General features: G+C 39.4%; 1 protein-coding gene and 1 pseudogene across 3 annotated transcripts in view; one reads left to right on the forward strand and one right to left on the reverse strand.

Moving 5' to 3' along the window:
• The window catches only part of YLPM1 (YLP motif containing 1), a 75,227-nt gene that overhangs the window by 28,922 nt on the left and 25,607 nt on the right, over window positions 1-20,698 (forward strand). For all 3 annotated transcript variants that reach the window (XM_078448018.1, XM_060620277.3, XM_060620276.3), the window contains exons 5-13: window positions 1,332-3,452; window positions 6,062-6,182; window positions 13,478-13,898; window positions 14,011-14,103; window positions 14,323-14,518; window positions 15,190-15,308; window positions 16,214-16,368; window positions 19,858-19,920; window positions 20,208-20,327. In XM_078448018.1, the coding sequence (XP_078304144.1) occupies window positions 1,332-3,452; window positions 6,062-6,182; window positions 13,478-13,898; window positions 14,011-14,103; window positions 14,323-14,518; window positions 15,190-15,308; window positions 16,214-16,368; window positions 19,858-19,920; window positions 20,208-20,327 (3,409 nt within the window). The remainder of the gene's footprint in view (window positions 1-1,331; window positions 3,453-6,061; window positions 6,183-13,477; window positions 13,899-14,010; window positions 14,104-14,322; window positions 14,519-15,189; window positions 15,309-16,213; window positions 16,369-19,857; window positions 19,921-20,207; window positions 20,328-20,698) is intronic.
• LOC132668473 (homeobox protein NANOG-like) lies at window positions 11,361-12,393 on the reverse strand (annotated as a pseudogene).

A 20,698-nucleotide genomic window follows, 5' to 3' on the forward strand; every position in this document is an offset into this window, starting at 1 on the left:
ATGGTGAAGAGGAGGATGTGCCCTTCCCTTTGAGGCTATGACCCGGAAGAAGCTGTCGGTCATTTTCACTCTCAGCCCAGCCAGAACATGTCTACAAGTTTTAGCTACAGGAGAGTTTGGGAAAGAGAATCTTTAGTCTTGCTAGCTTTGTGTCCAGCTAAGAATGAAGAAGCTCAGATACTTTAGGAAAAGGGGGAATGCATATTAGAGGAGCACCAGTAGTCCCTGCCACACAGAGTGTACAAAGTCTTCTGGAGCTCGATTCTTGCCTACTCTTTACCTTATCTCTTTGTTCCCTACCTTTCCACTCCTTTCCCAGCTTTCCTACTCTCTTTGCTTGAGCCATGTTTGCACTTCCAGACGTGCTTTGCTGGTGTGTGTTTCTCTGCCTTTCCTCATAATGCTTCCTTAGATGTCCTTGCCACCCATTTCCCTTATCTCCCAATACACCCTGTTAGCCTGGCCTCAGAGAATTTGTCTTTCAAGACTTAATTTAAGCATCATCTATTATATAAAGCCTCTATTGGACAGCACCCCCTCCCCCCTTACCCTGGTAGAATTGACCATCCGCTCCTCTGTTGCCCTTGTTGTATGCAGATAGACTTCTGTCATTGCACCTTTGGGCATTTATTTATACTTAGATTCTCTTTCTCCTTGATTGTAAACCCTTTGAGGCACAGATGACGTTTTATTTGTATATCCCCTAGATGTAGTATAGCTAGATAGACAAGGAATGTCTAAATATTTTCTGAATGGGCGAGTGGGTCCGTAGCAAATTGTCAGGGCACTGTCCAGACTTTAAAATATTAGGGCACATTCTTAAGATATAGCTGGCTACTGGCTTTTTGAATTTTTGTCCAGTAGTCCAGGTGATAATGTTAGCTCCAACAATATTTATAATCATCCTATATTATCTCGTTAGTTGTTTCCTACTAAGATTTTAGTTATATTTTAATTCTGAAAATACTCTCAGAGTTAGCCGTGGCACTTTTTCCCCCATTTAAGATGAGTGGGCTTTTCTGTGTACTAAGTCACAATACTTATGATTGCTTTTTAACAATTTAGTGTATCAGTGACTTGCTGCAGGAGTTGTTTTGGAGTGGATGATAATAATACTGACATGATTTCCAAAGCCTGTCCTAAGACCTTCTGAGCACTGCCACTTTAGCATACCGATTCTAAGATAGATACCTCAGGATTTATTTAATGACTGAAAGAGTCATTTTTGTAAACAGATTCTAAGGCAAGATTGCCTTAAATATTCTTACATGGAGAATATTTTTTTTTTTCTGCTTTACTGTCTTGAGTAATATCTTTTGTTTTACTTGTAGATTTGATGGTCCTCGAAGATTTGAGGATTTAGGGTCAAGGTGTGAAGGACCGAGACCCAAAGGGCCTCGTTTTGAAGGAAATCGCCCCGATGGGCCAAGACCCAGATATGAAGGTCACCCAACAGAGGGCACTAAAAGCAAATGGGGAATGATTCCCCGGGGGCCAGCATCTCAGTTTTATATTACCCCCAATACATCCCTCAGTCCTCGACAGAGTGGACCACAGTGGAAAGGCCCCAAGCCAGCTTTTGGACAGCAACATCAGCAGCAACCTAAGTCACAAGCAGAACCTCTTTCAGGAAACAAAGAACCATTAGCAGACACCAATAGTAACCAGCAGAAGAATTTTAAAATGCAGTCAGCTACATTTTCCATTGCTGCAGATATAAAGGATGCCAAGGCGGCTCAGTCAAATGAGAATCTAAGCGACTCTCAACAAGAGCCACCTAAAAGCGAAGTCTCGGAAGGGCCCATAGAGCCTTCTAATTGGGACCAGAATTCTCAAAGTATGGAGACTCAAATGGACAAAGCCCAAGCTGTTACTCAGCCTGTACCCCTTGCAAATAAACCTGTACCTACTCAATCTACTTTTCCCTCAAAACCAGGGGGGATGGAGGGAGGAGCAGCAGTGACAACATCATCATCATTAACTGCAGATAATGATTTTAAGCCTTTGGGTATTGGTCTGCCCCATTCAGAAAACAACCAAGATAAAGGGCTGCCTCGGCCAGATAACAGAGATACTAGGTTAGAAGGCAATCGAGGCAGCAGCTCATCTTACAGAGGTCCTGGGCAAAGCAGAATGGAAGACACACGGGATAAAGGACTAGTAAATAGAGGTCGAGGTCAGGCAATCAGCCGTGGCCCAGGGTTGGTCAAGCAAGAAGACTTTCGTGATAAGATGATGGGTAGACGAGAAGACAGTCGAGAGAAGATGAGCAGAGGAGAAGGCAGCCGGGACAGAGGGTTGGTGAGGCCAGGAGGCAGTCGGGAGAAAATGCCAGGTGGTCTGCAAGGCAGCCAGGACCGGGGTAGAGCTGGCAGCCGAGAAAGGGGACTACCTCGGAGGGCTGGCAGTCAGGAGAGAGGACCTCCACGAAGGGCTGGGAGTAGGGAAAGAGTACCACCACGAAGAGCTGGGAGTAGGGAGAGGGGACCACCTCGAGGGCCTGGCAGTAGGGAAAGGGGACTGGGAAGACCAGATTTTGGTCGTGACAGAGGTCCATTTAGACCAGAACCAGGAGATGGTGGGGAAAAAATGTATCCATATCACCGAGATGAGCCTCCTAGAGCTCCATGGAATCATGGAGAAGAGAGAGGGCATGAAGAGTTCCCATTAGATGGTAGAAATGCTCCAATGGAACGAGAAAGACTTGATGATTGGGATAGAGAGAGATACTGGAGAGAATGCGAACGTGACTATCAAGATGATACACTAGACCCATATAACAGAGAGGACAGGTTCTCAGCACCACCATCTCGATCTCATGATGGAGATAGACGAGGCCCTTGGTGGGATGATTGGGAGAGAGATCAGGATATGGATGAGGACTACAACAGGGAAATGGACAGGGACTTGGACAGGGATGTGGATCGGATTGGAAGACCCATGGATATGTATGATAGAAATTTGGATAATGAGTGGGACAGAGATTATGGGAGACCACTGGATGAACAAGAATCACAGTTTCGTGAACGGGATATTCCATCTCTTCCACCTTTACCACCCCTCCCACCTCTTCCACCTTTGGATAGATATCGGGATGATAGATGGAGAGAAGAAAGAAATCGAGACCATGGGTATGATCGAGATTTTCGTGATAGGGGTGAGTTGAGGATCCGAGAGTATCCAGAAAGAGGAGATACATGGCGGGAAAAGCGAGATTATATCCCTGACAGAATGGACTGGGAAAGAGAACGGTTGTCAGACAGATGGTACCCATCTGATGTGGATAGACATTCCCCCATGGCGGAACATATGCCCTCCTCACATCATTCTTCTGAAATGATGGGGTCGGATACAAACTTAGACTCTGACCAAGGCCTTGGAGGGGTAATGGTTCTCAGTCAGAGGCAGCACGAAATCATTTTGAAAGCTGCACAAGAACTGAAAATGCTTCGGTAAGTTGACTACTTAAGATTTTCTTTTAGTCAAAACCGCATTCAGACTGCTCTTTTTTAAAGTGATGCGATGTATGTGAATGGAATCGTTTTGCTTCAAGTTCTTGTAAATTTTAATTTATATTTCTGGCCATTCAGTGCTGCTTTAGGGTTAGGAAATGTATTTTGGAACTGTGTTAATTGTAAGCTTATGTCCTGAAATGTGAAAGTTTGATAGCCATTCTTGGCTTTTATAGATGTGTTGCTGACATATCATGCCTGTACATGTTTCAGTGTCAAACTTCAACTCTCCAGTGCTCTGGATTTCACAGAGCTCATATGTAACATCCTTTTTTTTCCCCAGGAGGCATTTTGTTCTTTGGTATTAGATCTTATAGACTTCATATTCACTTATCTTTGATAAGACTTTGGAAAGTGCTGTAAGGTTTTTCCTCTGTTGAAGCTCAGAATGGTTTACCTGAAAGCGTCCTCAGATTTGGCTAACTGCTGATACTTTCTTTCTGGGGTGTTTTATCTTTTCCTTATAACTAAAAGCAGATATCTCTACTTGAGGATGTTACTTATTTCTACATAATCAAATATTTTCTTTGTGAAATGGAGAATAAAATTTGGATTTCTTGATTTAAAATCACCTATGTATAAGTATCTATCTAATGCTTCCCAGGGAGTAACAATTAAAAAAAAAAAAAAAAGAAGAAGAAGAAGAAACATTGCATGCTTACTGTGTGCCAGGAACTGTACTGAATACTGAATACTTTGTGTATGTTCATTCAATCCCTAAACCAACTATGTCCTGAGATAAGAATTTAGCAGTCATTGATAGATTGTAAGCTTTTTGAGTAAGTTCTTAGGAATGAGCAATGTTTTGAGAAAATAAAATTAATGGTTAGGTTTTGACATACTCCAGTGTATTGTGTTTCCTTCATTTTTCAATTCTGGTTTATGTGGATTGTACCGATTGAAACTATAACTGAAGCTTTATGACTAGAAAAGTACAATGAGGAAAAATCCCTGTAGGTAAAGATGGAAGATCCGGTGCCTCAGGCAACACAACAGATTTCTGTCTATAGAAGATATGCTCTGAGAGATTTTACTTTTCCAGATTACTCATGAAGAAGATGTGGAAAGCATGATAGAGAACGTTTAGTTACCACACCATTCACTTTCAAATTACAGACGCCTTTAACTTAACACCCACCATGTGCTGGGCACTGTGCTAATAATTAGCCTACATTGTCTCAGTCTTCCGGTCTCAGATCCTTTTATCTCAAAGGCCTGCAATGATAAGTAGACATACCCTACTTCACAGATGACACTAAAGCTCAGAGAGGTTAAGTCCACTTGGCTAATCAGTGGCAAACCCAGAATTTGAACCCAGTCTGTCCAGCTCTAAAATCTGTTCTGTTTATGGAGAACACCAAGCTGGTTAGTGTTCCCAAACTGCCAAGTTTTCTTTCCTTTTCTTTTTAAAATTTCCTTTTCATCCGTTATTACTTTGTATAGAAAACCTTTTGATAAAAGGTGCTTCTTCTTCATCATCCTTTTTTTAAGCTCTTTCTAGGCAACATAAGCATAACTAAAATATATGAAGTGATGGATAAGAATTGTCATAGTTGAATACAAGTAAGCTATGTTGTATTGGTGTGAAGTCATTTACATGAGGTAGAAAATAAACTTTTTTGACCCTTAGTTTGTGTCCATTTGGGGCACTACATCCAGTGTAAGAAGAAAATTGTAAAAAGTCTAAAGAGGTTGTAGTAGATGTACACCTGTTTATGGTGGGCATTGTAAGGAAAACTCAAAAAAAAAAAAAAAAGAAAAAGAAAGGAAGGAAGGAATTGGACCAGAGAATTCAAGAAAAGCATGAAGAGTTCCATGAATCCTTTTTAGGAATATGAAGTATTGTTTTTAAAGGTATAGACTGACATTAGCTCTCACTGGGCCATAAACTGAAGTGCCCACAAGAACCAGACAGGTAACTATAATGAAAGTGGGCCAGGGTAACTCTACCGAGTGTGGTGAGGACTATAGCAACCCGCTTCATCTGAAGTGGACGGCCATTACTCCAGTCAGCTGATTGTTGGCATGTGGGGACATAGACCCATTGTTACCAAATCTCTTTACAATTTGAATTTATATGTGAAATATTTTGCTTCGTAAATAACGGCAGCTAATTCAGATTTTAAAAACTGATGGAAAAGCCAATTAAAAAAAAAACAAACAAGAAACTTTGTAGGCCGTATTTGGCCACCAGTTTGCAACTTCTCATCTAGCGAGAGAGTATTGAACAAGGAAAATAGTGAGAGAACTTTTTGTTCAATGAAAGAAAAAGGTGACCAGTAGATGCTATTTTAGAATAGACTAATGAGGCAGGTTGTGGAACCTGTCCTTGAATAGGTTTAGTAATTTATAGTCATTTATAGGTTGTAGAAGACTAGTCAGTTAGCTACATAAAGGCAAGAGAGTGTTACCCTGGAGATGCCCTGGGGGCACCATAGAGGGTTTTGGAACAGGGTTCTTAAGATCTCTTTGTCTTTGATATCAGTTGTAGTCACTGGGTCTGGAGTAAACATGCCTTAATGTACAATGGCAATTTTATTTGTTCACAGGGAACAGAAAGAACAGCTTCAGAAGATGAAAGACTTTGGGTCTGAGCCACAGATGCCTGACCATCTGCCACCCCAGGACTCGAGGTTGCAGAATGCATCTTCAAGGCCTGGAATGTACCCGGTATGGAAAAACGTGTGCTCGGGAAATGAAATGATTCCTACTTTGTATGTTTGTATGTTGTTTGATTTTTTCCCATTGTAATAGGTATAAATTTCCTCTATAAAAAATGTAAATTTGCGGTGCCTGGGTGGCTCAGTCAGTTAAGTGTCCGACTTCAGCTTGGGTCAGGATTTCATGGTCAGTGAGTTCGAGCCGCATGTCAGGCTCTGTGCTGACAGCTCAGAGCCTGGAGCCTGCTTTGGATTCTGTGTCTCCCTCTCTGCCGCGCCCCCCCACCCCCCGCCCCACTCATACTCTGTCTCTCTGTGTCTCTCAAAAATGAATAAACGTTAAAAAAATTTTTTTTAATGTAAATTTGGGAAAAGTAAAAAGCTAATGGTAATTGGCCTTTGAAAATCTTTTAAATGTGGTCAAAAGTGTGACAGCCACTTTTTCCCCCTAGGTTTTGATAAATACACCAAGCACACCTGAGCTACATGGCTTCATGTTCACACAAGTGTAGAATTTTCCTAATAATCTCTTTTGTTGAAATGGTCCTGTTTTTCATCTGGGCAGTGCAGAGGCCACTTATGAGCCCGCCTCCTTTGAGCCTCAGCGTCTCCCCACTGCCTTGGGCTACTGGTTCCTCAGCTAGGGAAGGGATCAAACATCATGATCTAGTTCAGGCAGTAGAGTTCTGTGAAAGGTTTGTGTGATCAGGTTCTCCCTTTGTTTTGTGTTCATTGTTGTTGTTGTTTGTTATTTTACCTTTAAGCCAGTGATGACCTTTAAAAATGTTGTCATGCAAATAGCTTTATAACAACACAATGAGAGGGAAAACCCAAATCATTTCATGAAATTAACTCTTCACTTTTCAGTGTGCCCTTTCATCATAACACACATTCTAACACAAAACAGATTACATAGTTGTCACCAATGACCACCATGATGTTGCCTCCCCATATCATATCTCCTGACTTGTGTGTGCATCTGTCTGCCTCCAGCGTTTCTCTCCGGATGTGTCTCCTGTCAAACTCGGCATATTCAAAATGGACCTCAGTATCATTTTCCATTAACCTTGTTCTTTCTCCTCACCATCACCTACTCACCCAAACTGGAAACCTAAAAGTCAGCCTTAACTGTTGACTGTGTCCTGCCCTTCCGTATCCAGTCATTCTTTTGATTGATTTTACTACCTTCTTAATATTGTTCAAATATACTGTCCTCCACTTCCCCACAACCTCAGTTTTGTCCTTCATCAGTTCTTGCCTAGATTATTTCAGAAACATCCCAATTCATCTCTCCATCTCATTCTCCTCTGATCCATTCTCCATTCTGCTAGAGTGATTATTTTATTGTATTTTTGAATCAAATTTTGAGGTATAGTTTACATATCTTAACTCACTTTAAGCCCACTCATTTTAAGCCTACAGTTTGAGTTTTGACAAATATAAAGAAGAACGAAATTTCTGTCACCCCAAAAAGTTCTCTAGTGGCACTTTGTACCCCTACACTTCACCTTAGGCAGCACTGATGGGACTTCTGGCCAAAGTGGACACTTAATTTTTTTTTTTTTTTTTAACATTTATTATTGAGAGACAGAGAGACAGAGCATGAACATGGGAGGGGCAGAGAGAGGGAGAGACACAGAATCTGAAGCAGGCTCCAGGCTCTGAGCTGTCAGCACAGAGCCCCACGTGGGGCTCGAACTCACAAACCATGAGATCATGACCTGAGCCGAAGTCAGATGCTTAACTGACTGAGCCACCCAGGCGCCCCAAAATGGACATTTATTTTATTTTATTTTATTTTATTTTTAAATTTTTTTTAACATTTATTTATTTTTGAGACAGAGAGAGACAGAGCATGAACAGGGGAGGGTCAGAGAGGGAGACACAGAATCTGAAACAGGCTCCAGGCTCTGAGCTGTCAGCACAGAGCCTGACGCGGGGCTCGAACTCATGGACCGCGAGATCATGACCTGAGCCGAAGTCAGCCGCTTAACCGACTGAGCCACCCAGGCGCCCCCAAAAACGGACATTTAAAAACATAAATCTCACCATGTTGCGTGCACCCTCGCTTCAGAATGCTGTATTCCCCGCTGCTTACGTGATCAAATCTAAAGTCTTGTGCATGACCCTTTATGTTTCTCCTGAGCTGGCTTGACCTCTGCCTACCATTACTTGCTCTTCTCCTCCCTTCCACTCTGCCTTCCTTCCACGTGGAGCTTCTTACAACTGTGCGAGTGTGCCAGACTCTTAACTTCCCCATGCCTTTGCACGTACATGTTGTTCTCTAAACCTACAGTTTCTTTTCTTTCTCTTATCCTCTTCTCCAACTAGTTAATTCTTGTTTGTTTTTTAGAAGTCAGCTTTGTATCTTCTCTTCCCCTTGGGTAAGATGGGTTGCCTTCACATGTACCCCTGTAACATCTTGTACAAGCTTCTGTCATAGCCATTATCCTGTTGTATTTTGTCTGTTACCTTGTCTGTCTTTCCTTCTAAACAGAGCTCCTAATAATAGGAACTGTGTCTTTTATCTTTGTATCTCTTAGCAAATAGTTGAAACTCTAGATTATAGTTCCACATTTCTGCCTTATTCACTTAACAAATCAAAAACATTTTTCATATTCCTACATACTTTATTACTTTTGATGCATAATTTATTAAAACTATTCTACTTCTGTTGGACATTTGCTTCTAATCCTTCAGTCTTATTATTAATATAACTTCAGTGAATGTCTTTGTATCAAGTTCTTACTCTAGGTAACTTATTTAAAAAAAAAAATTTCATGTTCATTTATTTTTGAGAGAGAGACAGAGCGTGAGCTAGGGAGGGGCAGAGAGAGAGAGAGAGAGAGGGGGAGACATAGAATCTGAAGCAGGCTCTGGGCTCTGAACTGTCAACACAGAGTCTGACATGGGGCTCAAACTTACGACCTATGAGATTATGACCTGAGCCAAAGTCAGATGCTTAACCAACTGAGCCACCCCGGGTCCCATAGATAACTTCTTAAATTTTAAGATCCCCAAAATCCCAAAGTAGGATATTTCAGTTACAGAATAAGGACATTTTTAATGATTCCTGGAATATAGCTAATGGCTCTCTAAAATAGTTGTATAAAGGGGCTCCTGGGTGGCTCAGTCTGTTAGTCATCCAACTTTGGCTCAGGTCATGATCTTGTGGTTCGTGAGTTCGAGCCTCGCGTTGGGCTCTGAGCTGTCAGCACAGAGCCTGGATCCTGCTTCAGATTCTATGTGCCCCTTTCTCTCTGCCCCTCTCCTATTCACAGTTTCTCTCTCTCTCTCTCTCTCTCTCTCTCTCAAACATAAAAAACATTTTTTTTAAATGTATAAAATGTATGCTAGAGCCTTGCAAGCACCAGCTACTTGATATTTTTGGTTGATTTAGTAGCTTTAATAAAGTGTTTTAATATGCATTTTTGATAGTGAACACGAGTATTTTTCCATATTATATTTCTTCTTGTAAAAATTCTATTTTTGTCCTTTATCCATTTGTCTGTTTGACTTGTAAGGTTTTTTTTCTTACCAATTTATATTACTCTTTTTGTTTTAAGTTTATTTATTTGGAGAGAGAGGGAGAGAGCACTCGCATGAATGGGGGAGGGGCAGAGAAAAAGGAGAGAAAGGACCCAAGCAGGCTCTGTGCTATCAGCACAATGCTGGGCTCGATCCCAGGACTGTCAGATCATGACCTGAACCGAAATCAAGAGTCAGATGTCCAATGAGCTGAGCCACCCAGGCGCCCCATTCTTAATATACTGTAGATAGTAATTCTCATATAAATACTGTAGGGATTTTTTTTTTTTTTTTTTTTTTTTTTTTTTTTTTTTTTTTACAAATGTATCTATTGCTTTCACTGTGTAGTATAAAGAAAACACTTTTATTTATAGACATAATCTGAAGAGTTCTTAAGATACTTGGAACAGGTCTGGGTAGCTGTACTCCAGATACCATAGTTTTTGTCCTATATTAGCAATTTTTTAGAGTGCTACAATCAAATGTTTACCCTTAGGTAGCAACCATTTGGCTTTTACTGTGGGTTGTAGTGACCTCTAGTTAAACAATGTTCCTTACATAATGGCCAAATCCATTTTGTTACCCAGGAAGTTTGTTCTTAAAGTACAGCCCATACATGAGTAAATAGGTAAGTAACGTATGTTGTTGGGTCTCTAAGGTCTAAAATAGCTGTCAATGAAAAACAAACCAGAAACAACGAACTAAGAGAAAAGGATAATGAGTGTTCGAATCAGGCTTGCAGAGATTAAAATAAAATTTGACAGTTGGGTTTCAGCATTGAGTAGATAGGACCTATCTGTCAAGAGATTCTACTGTCTCCTTAATACACATTTCTATTGACATTTGGTGATTGCTTTGGGAAGACAAATGCAAACATTGCACACAACAGTGGCACTTCCTCTTGGAGAGGTTACTAAATGTCCCATTCAGTTTCTTTGTTTTGTTGTTTCCTGGTGCTGATATTGTGTGTTGGTACTAGTCTTGCCACAGACTACTGTTGTCAACCAGACAACAGAATTACTCAGGGAGGTTTTGGTTTTTAATTAATGCCAGGATCTCCCCCTACAGAAATTCAGTAGATGTAGGGTGGGCCTGGGACATTTATATCTCAAGTGGCTAGCACCCTACTTTTTAAGTAAGGAGAAAAAAGAGAGGGTGATACATTGGTAGGAGGGTGATAGTGTTGAGGACAATTTTTTTAAGTGGGTATTTTATTTATTTGTACTTAAACCTATAAACCAACCAGCCAAACTGATACTATTACCATGCTACATTAAAATACAAAACATCTTTCTACAAATAACTAGAATAACGAAGAAATTAGGAGTTGTAGTAAAATAACACAGGGGGCAGAGGAAACCAATGAAGCACATTATAGCTTGACCCTTCATCATAACATTTGAGGTTACTAATAAGTAAAGCCTCACAAACTCAGAAAATACAAGTAATCCTTCATCATTTGCCTTTGTATTTTTACTTCCTATTCTTGAAGTTGGATTCTAGAACCTGAAGATATCCAAATTAGTGTTATATCTAGTTACTTGTAGCCAGAAGCATCTTTTATCATGTTGTCCATAGCAGCCAATGCTACTGAAACCTCTTCGATTAGATTCCAATCGTACCTTCTCAGTTGAAACAATAAGCATAATGAGATACAGTATCAAGGCAGAGATACAGGGCCCTAAAAGACAAATCGTAAGAGAAGTAATACAGCCACTGCCCAAACTGAGATTGAATAATATACTCATCATGTCACACATCTTCAGGCTATGTGTTCACAGAGTACTTTGGGAATAAACCTATTACTTGCTGGGTACTAAGATGCTTAGCACTTTAATAAAGTGCTAAATATTAAGTAACATTAATTAATATTTAATTAATTAATTAACTAATATCAAAAAATATTTAATAAAGCATTTTACACTGTGGCTTTCCCCAGCAGTTTCTAAGATGGACTCCAAGTCACTGACAGAATTTTGCTGGAACTGGATCTGGGATTGCAGGGATTCCTCTCCATAGTTGTGGAGCTGACTATTCCAGGCTTGGGGGCACCAGATCTAACTGTTCCAGAAATGGTTGCTCCAAGACTGGCTGTTCCAGGTCTGGTTACTCCATATTGGAAGATTTCCAGAAGTGTTCGTCAGGTATCCCCAGTGATAGGAAGAGAAGCCTGGGTATTCTGTAGTTGCTGAGCCATTCTGAGTCATACTGTTGCTGTTCTTTGGCCACTTCTGCCACCTCTTACATTTCATTCTCTGGTTCTGGGACCAGGATTTAACCTGCTTATAGCTAAGGTTCGGAATGTTGGAAAGTTCTTGCATCTGCTGGAGACTGAGGTATTTCTGTCTCTGGAATCTGTCATTGAGTACATATAGCTGGGTCTAAGAGAACCCGGTTCTGATCTTCTGTTTCTTGCCCTGGGCTATATCTTCCTTCTTCACTGTGCTCTCCTCTACAAAAGTGGGTAGTGGTTTTACTCTGGGACTGGTGGAAGAAACGAAGCTGTCCTGAATAAGCAGACCATGGAGGAAGGAAGAGGAGAGACGGTCTCCGTGTAGGGTGTCTCAGCAGATGACATGCAAGGATGCATAATTTTCTTCAGGCCCATAAATCTCAGAAATTGGAGAAGAGTCCCTAGAATTGGGTGCTTCAGGGCAAGGAGGGCACTGGGCCTGAACTGGATCCACATTCATGTTGCTGAACTGAAGGTAGAAGGAAAAAAAAAAGAGAGCAAGATTATAAGAAAGGCCCAGGTTTACATACCGAGGTGGAAGAACTTAGAGAAATATGAAGATCTCCAGATGTAAGAGTGTCAGAAGGATGGGAATGAAGTGGGTCACCACCGCAATAGCAGGAGCCAGCCAGTCCAATCTAGCAAAAGGTCGAGGACAATTTTTGATAACCTAATTGAGGTATAATCTACATACCATATAATTTGCCCATTTTAGGTGATTTTTAGTAAATGTACTGAGCTGTGCAACCATCATCTATTTCCCTAATGACTAATGATGTTGAGTGTCTTTTCAAGTGCTTATTGGCCATTCGTGTATCTTCTTTGGAGAAATCTCCAAATTTTTTGCTGATTTTTTTTCTATTATTTGTCTTACCATTAAATTATACTAATTTTTCAAATTTTAAATACAGTTCCTTTATTAGATACATGATTTGCATATTTCTCTCCAACGGTGTATTTTGTTTTATTTGATTATTATTTTTTTAACGTTTATTTGTTTTTGAGACAGAGCGAAACAGAGCATGAACGGGGGAGAGTCAGGGAGGGGGAGACACAGAATCTGAAACAGGCTCCAGGCTCTGAGCTGTCAGCACAGAGCCCGACGCGGGGCTTGAACTCACAGACCGCGAGATCATGACCTGAGCTGAAGTCGGATGCTTAACCGACTGAGCCACCCAGGCGCCCCTGATTATTATTTTTTTAAGTTTATTTATTTTGAGAGAGCTAGAAGGTACGCTAGTGGGAGAGGGGCAGAGAGAGGGAGAGAATCCCAAACAGGCTCAGTACTATCAGCGCAGAACCCGATGTAGGGCTCGAACTCCCAAACTGCAAGATCACACCCTGAGCCAAAGTCGGACGCTTAACTGACTGAGCTACCCAGGCACCCTTCCAATGGTGTATTTTAAGACACAAAAAGGTTTTAAAAAGAAAAAGAACTTTTTCTTGTATGGACGGAAAATCGGGTTTTAATTTCTACCGACGTGTGAGAACATGATGGTATGCTCCTCCACTAAATGCTCCTCCACATTTACCCTATTCTCCAGCCTCCAGGGGCCTATAGACCACCCCCTCCTATGGGTAAACCACCAGGAACAATTGTAAGACCCTCTGCTCCACCAGCAAGACCATCTGTTCCTGTGACCAGGCCGCCTATCCCAATACCACCACCACCACCGCCTCCTCCTCCACCTCCACCTCCTCCGCCAGTAATAAAGCCACAGACTTCAGCTGTGGAACAGGAGCGCTGGGATGAAGATTCTTTCTATGGCCTCTGGGATACAAATGATGAACAAGGACTGAATTCAGAATTTAAACCAGAACCTGGAACAATCCCATCTGCTCCAGTGTTACCACCCCCACATGTTCACCCTCCCATCCCCCCTCCTGGCCCAATGCCTATGGGTCTGCCACCGATGTCCAAACCACCCCCAGTGCAACAGACTGTTGATTATGGCCATGGCCGAGGTGAGTAATGGTGACAGCTTTGTATTTGGGATTCTCAGGAAATCGTGAGCTTCAGCTTTGTCTTCTTTAGGCTTCATTCTTACAGTGTTTTATCCCTGATTTGGTTCACCAGATATGTCCACTAATAAAGTTGAACAGATACCCTATGGAGAAAGAATAACTTTGCGCCCAGATCCACTACCTGAAAGATCAACTTTTGAGACAGGTAGGAGTCCCAGAGAGATCAGTATTTTTAAACCTTTTAGGACCTAATTATCATGTGATTTTGATAAGGTTATCTGGGCCTCCCTTTAATATAGCTGAAAGATTCATAAGTTGAATTTAGGACAATAATTTATACTAGCTCTAAAGTTAGATTTGCACTTTTCTGCTTTTATTTCAGAAAAGGGATATAGCTCTTACTTTGTACTAATTGTTTTTGTAGAACATGCAGGCCAACGTGATCGTTATGATAGAGACAGAGACCGTGAGCCTTATTTTGATCGTCAAAGTAATGTCATGGCAGATCATCGAGATTTCAAAAGGGATCGAGAAACACACAGAGACCGAGAACGGGATCGTGGTGTTATTGACTATGACCGGGATCGATTTGATAGAGAACGCCGACCTCGAGATGATAGGTACGTGTTATGAAAAATACCTTTTTGCCAGGTGTACAAATTACCATAGACTTACGTTCAGCAAAAGTCATTGTATCTAAGGGAAATTTGGTAAATGATGTATACTTCTCATACATGTGTGTGTAATTTGGAGAAGGAAAAGCAGTTCCAGACCAATCTGCAGGAAACGAGATGCTTGAGTTTTCTGAGCTTGAATTCCAGAGAATTAAATGGGAGATGGAGATAGCCTGTAAGGAAAGGAAATAGTATTGTCAATAAAGGTACAGTCATTACTTCATTAGTAGGTAAACAACGTATTTTTGCAGTTCATGAGCCCTTTAGACATCTGTGTGCAAGGCAGATCTAAATGGAAAAGTGGGGCACCTGGGTGGCTCAGTCAGTTAAGCATCTTGATTTCAGCCCAGGTCATGTCGTGAGATCATGCCATGTGTTGGGCCCCCCTGTGCTGAGCACAGAGCCTGCTTATGATTCTGTCTCTCCCTCTCTCTCTGCCCCTCCCCCCTCAAAAAAATAAAATAAAAGGAAAAGCAAAATAAAAATAAAAATATTGACTATGTGTAGTAGCTACCCATGGAGAAAATTGGGCAGATAGTGGTATTGCATTGTAATACAGAGACGTCCTTTTTTTGTTTTTTTTAAATTTTCTAAAGTATTTCCTGTTACACCTCTAGGACTCAGTCATATCGAGACAAAAAAGACCATTCCTCATCCAGAAGAGGGGGATTTGATAGGCCATCCTATGACCGGAAGTCTGACCGACCAGCCTACGAAGGACCATCCATGTTTGGAGGTAGAACAAGTGCCTTATTAACTATGAGGATGTTGAGAATACAGACCACTGGAGATGTTTCCCCCTATAGCTGTGGATTTAAACTTTCAGAATAAAATGAATGCACCGATTTATCAGAGATGGGAGCATTATCATCAAAAATAGCAATGTAATTAATGAAAGAAAACATAAATTGTTCTTTGGTATTATTAAAGAAGTTTTGGAAAATAGAAACAAAATCAGTTATAATCCCACCTCCTACCACACCACAACAACTATAATTTTGTATGTTTCTTCTCATTCTCTTTTCACGTATGTATTAATGAAGTTGTAATCAAAGTGTAAATAGAATTTCTTTATCATGTTTATTCTCAGTGATACGTAACATTTTTCTGTATGTAAACCTATTATAATAATGGTTCTATGATATACCATTGAGTGGATAAAGTAGGAGACTCTTATTATTGGACATTTAGGTTGCTTTTTGTTTTTCACTGTTATACACCTAAACCAAAAATGCATACCTATTTGTAAGAACAAGCTTTCCTAAGCTAGTAACTCTTGTTCTTAAAACTGTAAAACCAGAAGTTATAGACAGACTGTAAGTCATACTTGGGACTATCGGCAAAGTATGTATTATTCTTCTATGTCCTGTTGCTTAACTTTTTCCCTAAATTTAATACAAACAAAGATGAAGTCAGTGTTTTTCAGAGCATTCTATTTGCCCAAAATCATATACCTAAATCTTTTCATTTTCTTGATTTCAAGAAATGTAAATTTACATTACTTTAAACTTCCTCTGATTAAGGTTTAGAAGTGGCCTCCAAATCATCATGAATTTTATTACCTTAGGATGACTGAAGAGAGTTAAAATTTTAAATAATTACCATGTAAATAGTAATTTTGTTCAATTGCTGGAATCCTAGGAGAACGAAGAACTTATCCAGAGGAGCGAATGCCCCTGCCAGCTCCTTCACTAAGCCACCAGCCACCTCCAGCCCCACGGGTTGAGAAGAAACCCGAATCTAAGAACGTAGATGATATTTTGAAACCACCTGGCCGAGAGAGCAGACCTGAGAGAGTGAGTCCTGTGTAGTTGACTAGCTTTCTTGCAAATCAGAAGCTATCAGGAGATCTTTTTAATACCCTGAACGTAATTTCTCTACTTTTCTGTGACATGGTAATAATATCAGATTCAAGGCATCTTATCATCTACAAGTCATCATATAAATTCATAAATTGCCTACCCTATAGAATTTAAGAAATTAGAACTTAATTGCTTGGCAAAAAAAGATGTCGAAAGTTTTACAAAACAATTCATAAGAACTTCATTAATTGCATTTTGAAGAGGGGAGGAGGGGAAGTGGATTTGGTTCTATGGTATGTGGAACAAAAAAAGGGAGAATTAGGAGACTTGATTTATTTGGGCTTATTTTCCTTGTGACCCCCAAATATATATGTTCTTTATTTTGTTTTCTTTCATTTTAATTTTAATTCCAGTTAGTTAATAGTGTTACATTAGTTTCAGATGTACCAGATAGTGATTCAACAATTCCATGCATCACCCGGTGCTCATCGTAACACTTGCACTCCTTAATCCCCATCACCTATTTAACCTATCCCACCCAAGCCCCCTTCCCCTCTGGTAACTGTTAGTTTATTCTCTATACGTAAGAGTCTGTTTCTTGATTTGTCTCTCTCTGTTTCTCTTTTCTTTTTGCCCTTGCTCGTTTGTTTCTTAAATTCCACATATGAGTGAAATCATAAGGTGTTAGTCTTTCTCTGACTTATTTCACTCAGCATTATACTCTCTTGCTCCATCCATGTCATTGCAAATAGCAAGGTTTTATTCTTTTTTATGGTTAAATAATATTCCGTAATTTATATACGTATATAAAAATGTATGTGTGTATTTATATATATATATATATATATATATATAAATGTATGTGTTTTATATATATATATATATATATATATATATATATATATATATATAAACGTATGTTATATATATACCATATCTTATTTATACATTCATCTGTTGATGGACACTTGGGCTGCTTCCATATCTTGGCTATTGTAAATAATACTGGTATAAACATAGGGGTGCATGTATCCCTTTGAATTTATGTTTTTATATTCTTTGGGTAAATACCAGTAGTGTTATTGCTAGATCCTAGGGTAGTTCTATTTTTAACTTTTTGAGGAACCTGTATACTGTTGTCCACAGTGGCTGCACCAGCTTGCATTCGCATCAACCCTGCACGAGGGTTCCTTTTGCTCCACATTCTTGCCAACACCTGTTGATTCTTGTGTTGTTGATTTTAACCATTCTGACAAGTGTCACATGCATACGTTCTTAAATTTATATTGCAGAATATTTAGAGTTTGTTTCAGTAAACTGATGCTAGAGATTTCCATCAAATATTTTGACTACATATGACTATATAATTCATTGTTGTAAAGTCTATTTCATCTATTATTAGTATAGCTATTCCAGCTTTCCTATGGTTGTCTGTTTGTATGATTTCTTTTTTTGCATCCTTTAATTTTCAGTCTATTTGTCTTTGAATCTAAAGTATGTCTCCTTTAGGGAGGTGGGTGGGGGGTGGGGTAATAGGCGTTGGTATTAAGGAGGGTACTGGTTATGATCAGCACTGGTTATGATGAATCACTAAATTCCACTCCCGAAACCAATGTTACACTATATGTTAACTAACTAGAACTTAAGTAAAAAATTGAAAATACAAAATAAAGCATGTCTCCTTTAGAAAGCACAGCATATAGTTGGATCATGTTTTCCATTCACATTTTATTGTTATTATTGATATAGTTAGCTTAATTCCGTTTTTGTATTTATTCAATTGTATAGAGCTAAAACTGACTTTTGTATATTGATCTTATATCCTGCAACATTGCTAAACTCTTTTATTCGAATTAATTTTTAGTGGATTCCCTAGGATTTTTTATATATGAGGTCATGTCATCTGCCGATAGAGAAGGTTTAACTTCTTCTTTTACAATCTGAATCCCTTTTTTCTTTTTTTTTTAATTCCCTCGTTGTCTGGCTAGAACCTCCAGTACAGTGTTGAATGGATGTGGTGAGAGTGGACATCTATGTTTATTCTTGTTTTTAGAAAACTTTCAGTATTTCACCATTAAGTATGCTGTTGCTATGGGTTTTCAGTAGATGCCCTTTATCAGGTTGAAGAGGGTTCCCTTCCCTTCCTAGTTTGTTGAATGTTTTCATCATGAAATAATGTGGAATTTTGTTGAATGCTTTCCCTGCATTAATTGAGATTTTGTTTGTTTGCTTTTTAATGTGTGTGATTTTATTCTTTTATATGTGATTTTTGTTTTCTTTATTCTGTTGATAATGATATATTAATTACAGTAATTGGCTTTTGGATGTTAATTTGCATCCCTGGGATAAATCCCATTTAGTCATGGTGTATAATTCTTTTTATATGTTGCTGGATTCCTTTTGCCAGTATTTTTTTTAGGGATTTTTGCATCCATATTCATAAGACATATCTATAGTTTTCTTGTGATGTTTTGTCTGCTTTTGGCATCAGGGTATCTGCTTGATTTGAGATGCTGGCCTCACAAAATGAGTAGGGAGTTCCTTCCTGTTCTATTTTTTGGAAGAGTTTGTAAAGAGTTCTTTAAATGTTTGTTGGAATTCAGTGATGTAGCCATCTGGGCCTCTGAGCTTTTCTTTGTAGGTAGTGTTTTTTGGTTACTCAATCAGTCTCTTCACTTGTCACAGATCTATTCAGGTTGTCTGTGTTTTCTGGGGTCAGTTTCAGTTGCCCTTTGTCTTTCTAGGGATTTGCCCATTTCACCTGAGGTGTCTAATATGTTGCTGTACAGTGGTTCCTAGTATCCCTTTATAACCATTTTTTATTTCTATAAAGTTGGTAATCATGTCACTCCTTTCATTTCTGAGTCTAGTAATTTGAATATTTTCTCTTTTTTTCTTAGACTAGCTAAAGGTTTGTCAATTACGTTGATCTTTTCAAAGAACCAGCTTTTGGTTCCATTGATTTTTCTTTATTGTTTTTCAGTTCTCTATTTTATTGACTTCTGCTCTAATATTATTTCCTTCTTTCTGCTTGCTCTAGTTTAGTTTATTCTTTTTCTAGTATCTGAAGGTTAGGTTATTGATTTGAGTCTTTCTTCTTATTAATATAGGCAGTTATAGCTATAAACTTCCTTATAAGCACTGCTTTGGTTGCATCCCGTAAGTTTTGGCATTTTTATTTATCTCAAAGTATTTTCTGATTTTTAAATTTCTTCTTTGACCTATTGGTTATTTAGGAGTATGGTGTTTAATTTCCACATACCTGTGAATTTCTCAAATTTTTTCTTACTGTTCATTTCTAATTTCATTCCGCTATGTTCAGAGACATACTTTGTATTATTTCTACCCTTTCAAATTTGCTAAGGTTTGTTTCATGGTCTGTCATATGGTGTATCCGGAGAATGATATGTCACTTAACTGTAAGACCTCATTGTAAAAAATATCTTCTCTGAGTGATTTTTTTGGTTTTTCATTGTGTTTCAGATTGTTGTTATAATGAGAGGATTGCCTGGCAGTGGAAAGACACATGTTGCAAAACTTATTCGAGTGAGTATGGGAAAGCCAGAGAATTGGTTGCTTTTGTTAGTCAGTTGCCTTCATGCAAGCAGCATGGTGTCAATCCAGGTATTTCTCATTTGATCCGTTCTTGTTGGCCCATGTGGGAGATGCTATCCCATAAACATCTTGTTCTGCTTAAACAGGTATTTTTGCCTCTGCTTGATTTGAATCCACAAGATTGCATATTATTTAGCCATGAGAAGGAACTTTGTTATTAACGTTCATTAATATATTCTATAAATTCTCTTTAACTCTCTTGACTGTATGATTCTTAGGATAAAGAGGTAGAATTTGGAGGACCTGCACCCAGAGTCCTAAGCTTGGATGATTACTTCATCACTGAAGTGGAAAAAGAAGAAAAAGACCCAGATTCTGGAAAGAAAGTGAAAAAGAAGGTATGGCATATTCCTCTCAGATTACATCTTGATTCATTAATAGTATTGGAAGGAAAACATGTTCAGAGAGTAATGTGGCTTTTTTTTTTTTTTTAATGTTTCTTTGTTTTTGAGAGAGAGAGAGAGAGAGGGAACAGGCCTGGGAGGGGCAGAGAGAGAGACGGGGAGACAGAATCCGAAGCAGGCTCCAGGCTCCTAGCTGTCAGCACAGAGCCTGACGCGGGACTTGAACTCATGAACCGCAAGATCATGACCTGAGTTGAAGTCAGACACTCAACTGACTGAGCCACCCGCTCGCCCCAGTAATGTGGCTTTTTTGAAGACAAAGAAAGACTTCTCTTTTTTGAACACAAATTTTAGTACTTAGGTGT

This window comes from Panthera onca, chromosome B3, assembly GCF_046562875.1.
Source record: "Panthera onca isolate mPanOnc1 chromosome B3, mPanOnc1 haplotype 2, whole genome shotgun sequence".
NCBI classification, from domain to species: Eukaryota; Metazoa; Chordata; class Mammalia; order Carnivora; family Felidae; genus Panthera; species Panthera onca.